The sequence below is a fragment of the Psammomys obesus genome, unplaced genomic scaffold, assembly GCF_907164565.1.
Source record: "Psammomys obesus unplaced genomic scaffold, mPsaObe1.curated_primary_1811, whole genome shotgun sequence".
NCBI classification, from domain to species: Eukaryota; Metazoa; Chordata; class Mammalia; order Rodentia; family Muridae; genus Psammomys; species Psammomys obesus.
This window is the reverse complement of record NW_026596034.1, coordinates 1,319,138-1,329,800: the sequence shown is the minus strand read 5'-3', so window position 1 is coordinate 1,329,800 and position 10,663 is coordinate 1,319,138. Positions and strand designations below refer to the sequence as shown.

Below are 10,663 nucleotides of genomic sequence, written 5' to 3'. Positions count from 1 at the left end.
CGGCTTCAGCCTCCTCAGTGCCAGGCTTTACAGGAGTGGGCGGGCTCACCAGCGCCGGTCTGGTTTTGCATCTTAATCTTCAGGTTCCCCTGGGCTGTGCCCCGGTTGTATGTACACGGTGGGTGTGATCTGTGAACCTGGGCTCCGGCTAGGCATATTCAGTTTTAAGAACATTCCGTGCTGTCCCTCAAAGAGGCGCCTGCCGCTCCCAGGTGTCCCTACGTGTGTGGCCGCCACCCCCTTCGTCCGGCGGGCGTACGCCCCAAGGCCCCCCGCGCACCTTCCCTGTCTGTGGCCCGCGTGCCTTTGTGCGCGCGTGCTCCCGCCGCGCCTGGAGGGCTGCGTGCAGCCTGGGTCCCTGCCCGCACCCCGGGTCCCCCGCGAGCCGCAGCCTGGAGCGCGGGGGCTTGCCGGCGGCCCGGGGCGCGCACGGCCGCAGCTGGACCCATCCGCGAGCGCCGCGCGGGGGGCCTCGGGGGCGCGGGCGCGTGGCCGCGGGTTCGAACCGCTCGGTCCCTTCCCGCGCGGGCGGCCGGGTGGGCTCCCGAGCCCTGACCGAGCGGAGGGCGCTGCAGCGGCGGAGACGAGGTGAGCGCGGGCCGGGGCTGGGGGCGCACCTGCCGGTCACGGCCACGGCCGAGGCCTCCATTGTTCCCGGCCCTACGGCCCGGGACGCCGCCTGCACCCGGAGGCGGCCGCGAGCGCTTGGGCCGGGCCGATCGGGGCGCGGGGCCGGGACGCTTTGTTCTCGGGGCGCGGGGAGGGAGGCCGCCTCCGGCCGGGGACACGGACCGCGTCTGCACGGTGCTTGTGGGGGACAAGGTTTGCCGACTGGATCCCACCCTCCAAAAGTGGCCGCAGAAAGGAAAGATGGCCCCGATCACTCTGCTGAGGCGCTCTAGCTTTAAAGCGACCAGGCACCTTTCCCGGGGACCTCGCCCCGGAGGGTAGGCATGCTGGGGCTGGGAGTTGCAGAAGCCACCTCTTTGGCTAACTGGGGGCTAGTAAAGTACCCCCATCACACTTGGGTTCCCGCATTTCCTTCCCACCCATCCCCCACCGCTCACAGCTGCACTTGCCAAACCAAAATTAGTCTCAAGTCACCGAAGTCCTAAAAGCCATATGGCCTGACACAGACACACACTGCCCCTCAGCCACAGTCGACCATGCCACCAACACCCGTGAACACACTGCACCCACAAAGGCCGGAAGACACCCTGCAAAGGCCCAATGTGGAGGCACCGGTGGTGCCCACCCTCGCAGGTCACTCACAAACCCAGAATAACTGACAACCACAGGTGCAGGATGGTCCCCTTAGTAACTTAGTTTGCAAACGCACTTCCAAACAAGGACACCCCTCACATGAGCCCAAAGACGTCCCAGCCACCCTGACACAGTCAACAGAACACACACGTGCATACTGGCACAGATGCCCACAGAGACAGTCACCCATAAAGCCATGACTCCTTCTGGAGCTGGACCTGGTGGCACAGGCTTGTCTTCCTAGCCCTTGGGAGACTGAGACAGGAGGATGGGAGACCCAAGGCCTATGTGGGCTTCAGAGTGAATCTGAGGCCAATTTGGGCAATTTAGAGATGATCCTAGGGAGAAAAAAAAAAAAAAAGTGGAATCCAGGTGTGATGGAGCATAGTTTTAATTCCACCATTTGTGAGGTAGAAGCAAGCAGATCTCTTGAGTTCCTGCCAGTATTCCTGTCTGTATTGTGAGTTTCAGGCCAACCAGGGATATACTTGGGAGACCCTGTCTCAAACAAAAAACCAAACCTCCACAAAAAAAAAAAAAAAAAAAAAAAAATCAAAAATTAGGGATGTTGCTTAGCGGTAAAGCACTGCACTGACTTGGCATTATGACAAGGCCCTGGGGTTGCTCAACATCAAAACAAACAAAAAAAGCCAACCCATGGACCCTCCATCCATGGTCGCTTACCCTAATGCTTTCACCATGCAGAGATACCAGACATTAATGGTTACATGCACACAGACACCCAGGGAAAGGACACTCAGGGTCTTTACATGGATATGCAACAATTCAGTATGCTGTTGCTTCCAAGACAAGGTGTCACTATGGAGAGCCTGTCTGCACTGAAACTCATTCTATGTAGACCAGGTTGGTTGGCCTCAAATTCAGATCTGCCTTCCTCTGCAGAGCTGGGGTTAAAGGTGTTCTGCCTCCAAGTACAGAGGTGACAGGTCCCACAGCCACCATGTCCAACAACATTTATTAAGCAGCTACCATGTGCCAGGCAGCAATTATCTCTGGGGACATTCATGTGACTCAGTGAATTCCCTTCCTTAACACAGCTGATATTTGAGCGGGGCTGGGCCTGAAGGAGGCCATCATGGGCTGACAGACTGCAGGCCCCCAGTACTCTAAGGAGCCCCAGACGCCCACACACGCCTGTTCACACATGGACCTGCAGTCACACACAGTGAACCCGACATACCCACCCACAGTGCTGGTGTCTACCTGCAAGCAAGCCCCCAGAAGTGGCTGCATAGACTAACAGGCACACTACTAGTATCACGCACTGTGGCACTCACACACCCAGACACACCCCACCCCCAAGTGAGTTCCCTTTAGCCCCAGGGAATAGTTTAGACCCCCAACAGGAGTATACAGTAGACAAATGAGTTTGTGTAGACAGCCTCTTGATGCATAACCAGGACCACTCTGCACCTTGAGCTAAAGAAGTTCAAAAGATTATCTGGAGTTCCCATCAGCCTTTCATCATAGCCCCTAACCCAGGAGCGGCCAGACCCCTCCTCACAATAGCCTACAGCCCTGGCTTCACATCCAGCCAGTCTGAAAATTTGAGTTTTTGGCCCACCCGCTACACCCAGGCTGGGTAGGACATGCGAGTTCCTGTTTGAGTACCCCCATGAAAGACATGAATATCTTGGAAGCCCTGGAGAAGCTTGGGAAGGAAGGGTGGGTACCCCGGGATCCACATAAATGTGGCAAAAAGAGGTCTGGCAACCTGGGCCACCGGTGTGACCCCATGGAGATTCCCGCCTGTCTTGTCACTGTACTCCCAATAATAGGCTGTTTCCAGGCCTACCTTCTCTTCCCTTCTGCCCCACTGACTTACACACAAGCATACACTCTGACCACAGGGGCAGAACACAGCAGACAGCTGACCCATCCACTACTCCTTCCCCACTGGCTGGGACTGGCATTTCACCTCAACCTGACTTCTAGTTCCCCAGCATTGTTTGCTGCTCAGAGTGAGCACGGGGCAGGACCCACCTGGGTCATTTCCAAGATGACTGACACCACGACCTGGAGAGTCCCCCCCACCCCCATTTCCCCTACGGAACTTCAAAGTTAAACCTCCTGCCCAAGCACATAGCAGACACATGGCGGGAAGTATGCTATCAGCCCCCAGACACTGGAACTCGGGTCAGGGTTGTGATCCCCACACACCAGGGGCATGCCTGCCAACCACCTTCCGGAGCCGCACCGGGAAGAAAAGGGACAGACGCACAAACGCACAGGAAGGGTGCAGGCAGACCCAGACAGGCGACCCCCGCTGACAAAGGGCAGGCAAGCGCAAACAGACAGCGAGGGCGGGAAGCCTGCACCACGCCTGCAGACAAAGAGAACAGGAGGGGGCGGGGCCAGGCATCTCCACCACGCCACGCCCCCTTCCCCTCCGCCAGACTCCCACAGGCAATGCTATCCTGCTGGGAATGTCCCTAGCAGACACCTCCCATTGCGTAAGGACAAAAGTTCGGCAGGGGGAAGTAAGCAAAGTGGACTTAACAGAATAAAAGAGGGTTGTCTGAAGGATGACCCTCACTGCCCAGAGTATCTTGTGTGCCTCATAAACATCAATTTTAGCTTTCAGGAATCCCCTAAAAACTGTTCTGACCTCGAAGCATCCCCTTCCCCTGAAGTACAGCGGTGATCTGTGCAAAGCCCGGGCGCCTGGCTTACCTCTGACCAGTCTAGGTGATAACTTCCTCAGGGTTGAGAGCGCTCAAGGCAGGAGACTCACCTTTCCCAAGGCAGTGGTAGGGCTGCCCCTTAGCCCCTGGCCGGAAAGAGGGCGCTGCTGGCCAGGTACACGGGCCAGCAGCCCGGGGCTGGGAATGTGACCTGGGCTGAGGAAGCAGGGTTAAGGGCGCTACCAAGTGGGAGTGCTTCCTGAGTCTTGCTGGGGTCAGGGGCCTGGTTTGGGTGTGCAGGTTGGGGTGGACCTTGGAAGGAGCTGAACTTCTAGGGGACTCTGGGGTGCTCAGGAACCACAATGAGGTACTAGACAGGACCTAAGCTCTCAGGTGGTGGAATCTGGAGGCTTTCAGGAGTCCTAGTGGATCCTGGAAGAGACTTGAATTCAGAGCAAGTCTGGGGCTACATAAACTGGCGCTGCCCCACTGGAGTTTCACACAAGCGTAGTCCACTCTGGTGCTCCTGATCTGTCTTGTGGGACCTCAAGAGATCCTTAAGGGTCATCACTCCCTCACTGAGGTATCAGGAGTTCAGTTAAAGCAAAGTTAGCAGAGGCTCCACTCACAGCCAAAGGCCTGGGGAATCTTGTCCCCTCCTTAAACCATTTAGAAGGCTTCAGACCCAGAGTGGGTGGTAAGGCCTTCCTTTCCCAGCTCACCGTTAGGCTGGGAAAAGCTGCAGTGGGCTCTGAAACGTAGAATCCAAGCTTAGGACCATGGGAAGGCAGAAGGTCTACATTGTATTGAAAGACTTATTTATTTCACAACCAAGCTAGCCCCGGGAGCCCTGTTACATTGTGTTAAAGTAACTTGTTTACGTGCTTCTATGCCCACCCCAGGCCAGAACCTGGTGGCTACCAGACTTCCCAGAATGGTGGCTAGGAACTTACCAGCTCTGTGTTCTTTTGGACCAGTCTTTCCAACTACCTGTGAGGGGAATCTGCACCTCACAGGTCCACTTTGAAAGATTTTCCTTCTTTTTATCTCACTGCATAGCCCTCCCCAGGAACTCAGTCTAGCTCAGACTGGCCTGGAATTTGCTGCCGCAGTCAGTCCCAAGCTTCCCGACTCCAGAGTACTGCGATGTCAGCCGTGGGTGCAGCCCTTAAGTAAAGCACATGAATTGCGACAGGCACATTGTCGCCTCTGTTTCAAGGGCTGCGTTTTTTAAATTATGATTTGAGTTGTGCTGCTTCTCTGGGTCTCCAAAAAGACAGCTGACACTGAATAACTGATGGCTGATTTCCTGAGTCAAAGGGACCTTGGTTTCTCCATCACTCTATATGCTCCCTACGCTCTTCTGGCGCACTCCCCACTCAGTTCACCAAGAACTTGCCAAGGGTTTGGGGGAACATTCAACCTGTCGGTGAGTTTGAGCAGCTCAGACAAACCATCGACCGTTGAGTGGACCCCGAGGCCTGGAACTGCCGTCTACCCCATCACTCCCCACATTCTAGATCTGGGAAAGCCCCAGGCAGCCTGCCACCCCTCCCTCAGGCCACAGCAAAGGTCACAATCAACATTCATTGTTGTCGGTGGGTTGTAAGGAGGAGGCCATACCCACCGGGGGATGAATGTCACTGTGGCTGGGCCAAACAGCAGTCTCAGGAATGGGAAGGACAGGACCCCTTAGATGGCCCCCAAATTCTTCAGCCTGTCACTTGCTCAACACCAGGAGATGTCCTGGTGCCTGGGAGCTCAATGGGCAGACTGGAATTGGAAATTGGGAACCCTGGAGGATTAGGTGTTGGGGCAACCTTGAGTGAAGCTCAGGGGCCAGAAACTTCCTGAAAGGATGCATGTCTGCTCAATGAGGCTTCAGGAATGGGTGAATTGGTAGATGGACGTGTGTATCAGACAGATGGGCAGGCCGATGAATGAGTGGGATGGAAGTCTGCCACAGCTAATGGTTGACTCCCAACCAAACACATTTCACATTTTGAGCTCAGACTGAGGCCTCCTTTGACAGGTGGGGTTGGAAATTCCAGTTGTAGCCTGCCCTCCCTCCGGTGCTTGAGGGCCCTTTCCCCTCCTTCCGTGCTCCTAGCCCCCAACCTGGAGGCTCCTAAGTGAGCTAACTGGAGGAGAAAGAGTTGGGAACTCCACTTTGTAAGGTCTCCAACCCAGGGCAAATGGCTGAGGTGCCTATCAAAGCTGAAGCCTCAGGCTGCTTCGTTCTCCCAGCATCCCCCAGTCCCTGCCTGTTAGAGGTCCTCCTGGCTGGTATACCTTTTACCCTACCTGAACTTCTCTAGTTAAGGAAATAGGCTGGGCTTTCCCTTCCCCTAGCCTCTCTGATTTCTATTATAGCACAGCTGTTTTGGTTACACACCCCTTTCTGCTTTCTGTTTTGTTTGTTTGCCTCTGCTCTAGTTCCCCTCTTACATGAGCTGGCTCAGTCTGCTGCTCATGTCCACCCTGGGCTTTCTCAGATGTCTCTGCCTCTGCTTGCAACTGTCCATTTATCTACAAAAGAACCTTTTCCTCTACCCATTAGGAGCAGTCATGTTTTCCTTTTATTTTTCTTTTCTTTTAATTCACACTTAATGACTAAGTTCTTGGTTTGTGGAGTGGGCATGAAAGTTCCTTACCAAAGTCAGAGATTTGGGATCCAGCTCTTGATTTATTTATCCACCCCCTTATCCCCTTACCCCACCCCCTACCCACCCCTCTGTGCAGAGGTCCCCTTCTTTGGCACTGGGATTGCTGCAATACCTGACCTAACAAGAACTCAAGGCTACCTGGCCCCTTCCCCAGCCTTGGGGAAGAGAGAGAAAAAAAAAAAAATCAGTGAATCACTGGTCAGTCTAAGTGTTTGGCCCTGGGGCAGAATTCACAGCCATCCACCTACCTCTTCACCTACAGGCAAGCAGGGGTTGACCTCCCACAGGGAGGAGGAGGAGATCCTGGGGAAGCCTGCGGGTTCAGTGGCTCCATCTGCCTCTGGCTACCTCCAGCCCACACAAACACCATATACCCCCTGGGCAGGTGTGTAAGAAGCCCCCAGTGACAATGAGAGACACCCCCCCCCCCAGAGCCTGCCTGCTCCACCCTTTCACACCCCCTCAAGAAAAAAAAAAAAAAAAAAGCAGCCAGAGAAGTCTGAGCTCAGGGAAGAAGGGGTAATTGGAGCCAGGCAGGCTTTCTTCTCTGCTCCTCTGCCCAGCCATGGGGACTTTCAATCTGTGGACTGATTACCTGGGTCTTGCAAACCTGGTTGGGGCTCTGCATGAGGAAGAGAAGCCTTGTGTAAGGCTGGACCCCAAGCCAGAGTCCAAGCCAGAGCCCAAGCCGAGCCCAGCAAGCCAGCAAGCCAGGAAAGAATCTTCAACAGCTCCTGAACGCTTATGCTCATTCTGCAAACACAATGGCGAGTCCCGGGCCATCTATCAGTCCCATGTCCTGAAGGATGAGGCAGGTCGGGTGCTGTGTCCCATCTTGCGGGATTATGTGTGTCCCCAGTGTGGAGCCACTCAGGAGCATGCCCACACTCGACGCTTCTGCCCACTCACCGTCCAGGGCTACACTTCTGTCTACTGCTACACCACCCGGAACTCTGCAGGGAAAAAGCTGACCCGGCCTGACAAGGCAAAGACACAGGATGCTGGCTACCGCCCAGGAGGAGAAACAGCAGCAGGTGTCTGTGCAGGTGGTTTAGGGGCAGGGTGGAGAATGAACCTATTCTAGGCTCTAGGATTTTTGGGTGTGTTTTTAAGTGTTTGATGCCAGTATCTTAGAAACTGAGGGACCCACAGTGTTGAGCTGGTAGCATGGGGTGTACTATGCTTGCTGTGTGGCCTTTCACAGGTCATTCTCTGAGCAACCCAGGAATGGGTGGTACTTAAGAGATGCTATGGCTGTTACGGTGAGCTCTGCTTTCTACTTGGGGGTCAGGAGTTGTAAAGTTTGGGGGGAAAGCTGATAAACCTATCTGAACCCTAAAATCATTTGTTCATTTGCCAAGTAATATTTTCCTGTCTGTTCCTCACTGGGTACTGGATTAGCAGTGAAGAAACTAGACAGTAGAGTGGCAGATGAGACAGTCCTGGACAGGGGGCGAGTTGGCTCAGATGAGGGGATCCCAGAAAGGCTTCCTGGAGGAGGTGACTTGTAGGAGTCTTAAGATCTTCAGTTTGGGCCTGGGGAGTGGAAGTGTGATTGAGTATGGGTGTGTGCTGTGGGGTGGCTAGGAATCACTGGATCTTCAGGTGTCAGTTTTGGGAGTTTGGAATTTGTTCCCCAGTCAGTACCATAAAAAATAAGTTTCCAGAATCAGTGAGTAAAGACTGCCTCTAACCTGCAAAACCCAAGTTTGTTCCTAGGATCTATATGGTTGAAGGAGAAAACGGACATCTTTCAAGTTGTCCTCTGACCTCCACAGGCACAAACATGGGGTGTAGTGGGGTAGGCAGGGATGGGCAAGGCTGCTTTATCAGAGTTCTGGCAGGAGCATCAGACCAGAGCCAAGGGGTTCCAGAGCTCCAGGAAGGTGGCTGGCTGCCTTGGGCCTATAGGCCCAGCTCCCAGCCAGGAGGGCTGGGTGGGGGGCTGGGCCGGGAAGACTGTAGTTGGACCCTGTCTGGAACGTGCATTCATGGTGGGTCTGTGTTAGGATATGAGGCCTCTCCATCTCCCCCACAAATGAAGCACACCACTCCAACTCCAGGGCCTGGCTGAATCAGCTGGAACTAAGGCTTTTAAAGATTTTCCGTGTGGGGGTGGTCTGCCTGCATGTGTGCTGTGTCCATATGCTTGAGGGGAGGGTCCCCCTGGAACCAGTTGGTTAAGAGTCATCGTGCGGGTGCTAGAAATTGAACACCAGTCCTCTGGAAGAGCAGCCAGGACTCAACCACTGAGCTAGCTCCCTGGCCCTATTAAGACTTAATATGCTAATGAGCCCTAGGGCCAAGATCTCAGAAGCAAGTGTCTACAGTTGGGCACTGGCACCCCAGGGCAGGGTGTCCTGGTATCTCCTTTCCTATTTATTATTTATTTTTTAGAAAGTTACACTTATTTGTGGTTGTGTGTGCGCGCACATGCACTCATCCACACGTAACTTGAAGGAATCGGTTCTTTCCTTCCACAGTGTTGGTCCTGGGGACAGAACTCACATGGTCAGGCTCGAGCACACGTCGCTTATACCTACTGAGGCACTTTACCAGACCTCAAGAGATGCAGACAATTTTATTTCATGGGTATAGATGTTTTTGGCCTGTGTGCATGTGTGCGCACCACCTGTGTCAATCCAGAAGATGGGATGAGAAACCTGGCGCTTAAGTCACAACTGGTTGTGAGTGACCTCTGGGTGCTGGGACAAATGCAGGTCTTCTGCAGAAGTGCGAGCCTTCTTACCCGCTGGGGTTTCTTGTTTTTGTTTTTTATATTTTGTTGTTAGGAGCTCAGATTGCGTGAGGATGGCAGGTGTTTCCATGTCTAATAGCTCTTCAGACCCACAGGAGGAAAACCTTAAATTTGTGGGTGGGGCACTGAACTTGCCTAAGAGGTAGTCAGCTGGCTGCTGAGCCATGGTTGGTTATCGGCTATGTGCTGCCTCCATGGTTGTCTGGGAGCTCCTAGAGGGTGGCAGTGGGCTGGGGTGTCTCCTTTAACTTTTCCGTGAAACTCCAGTTAGAGGCAGATTTTGTACAGGTGAGGATGCCGTTCTGTGAAGTGGTTTTTGAGCCAGTGTCTCTACATAGATCCAGGTGGACCTGAATCTGCCTCAGCCTCCCTATTGCTGGGTCAGACATGAGCTACCATGTCTGAGTTTTATGTTGCTGGTCTGATGCTGGGGCTGGTACCCAGGACCTTCTGCCTGCTGTACCACAGCCCTGTCCCTCCCAGTGAGGTCTGAAAGGGATTCAGCCTGGAGAAGCCAGCAATGAGGAGTCATAGGTGATGGTCTCTAAATTCTGAAGTGACAGGAACACCTCCCTGGTATTGGAGGATGCCCTTACCAGCACACTGTCACGGCAAGCTGAGCATTGCCTTCTGAGTGTAAGGGATGCAAGGTCTCTTGCAGCCTGGCAGGGACACCGCCTTGAGTACCATTTCTGTGCTTTTGGCTCAGCTCTGTGTCCCAGAATGACAACCCCAGGTACGGCCACTAGGTGGTGCAACAGCCCGGGAGGCTGTAGGTGCCACCGTGGGTACCTCACTTGGCCATCTGAGCCACTCAGCATTTCTCTCCTCTGCTTTTAACCTCCAGGTTCCAAAAGTGGCAGGAAGCCCTCTGGACCTTCACCCTCGGCCTACTGTCCCTCCACTACGGCCTAGGAGCTTGGAGTGGGGAGGACTGTGGTGGCACCCTTGCCAAGGGTCTGGACACAGGCGTGCTGGAGACTGGACCTTGCTTAGGACTCTGAGGCTGGGCACAGTCTTGTCAGAGACTGCCCCCACCCTGGTCTTGCTTGTATTGTTGCATCAGCACCCAATAAATGTTGAGGAGTGGAGCCTGGCCTTGGGACAAGGTGGTATGAATCTGGCTGGCAGGGATACCGCTACTCTACAGATCACATCCTTACTGCCACCTCCCACATGACAAACTGCTCTTTGAATCCTGGGGTCACCTTGGGGAGCTGAACCAGGATCGGATACCCCTAGGGTAGCTGTGAGATAATCAAACCCCCAGCTACCCACTGCATACTGATATGCAAAATGAAGCCTTCCCCTTGCACGAAGGTGCACAGGAC

The 10,663-nt window shown here is 54.3% G+C and overlaps 1 protein-coding gene across 2 annotated transcripts; it reads left to right on the top strand.

Moving 5' to 3' along the window:
• The first annotated feature begins 440 nt into the window (after positions 1 to 440).
• On the top strand, positions 441 to 10,247 carry Nanos3 (nanos C2HC-type zinc finger 3). 2 transcript variants are annotated; one of them, XR_008721686.1, is made up of 2 exons: positions 441 to 588; positions 10,180 to 10,245. XR_008721686.1 is itself a non-coding variant. In XM_055620732.1 (2 exons), exons 1-2 carry the CDS (start codon positions 7,140 to 7,142, stop codon positions 10,245 to 10,247), a joined length of 537 nt encoding a protein of 178 aa, XP_055476707.1. In that variant the 5' UTR covers positions 7,090 to 7,139. The 2 variants fall into 2 exon arrangements, 1 of the variants encoding a protein (XP_055476707.1); XM_055620732.1 differs by lacking the exon at positions 441 to 588 and adding an exon at positions 7,090 to 7,608 and having other exon boundaries at positions 10,180 to 10,247.
• The last annotated feature ends 416 nt before the right edge of the window (positions 10,248 to 10,663 follow it).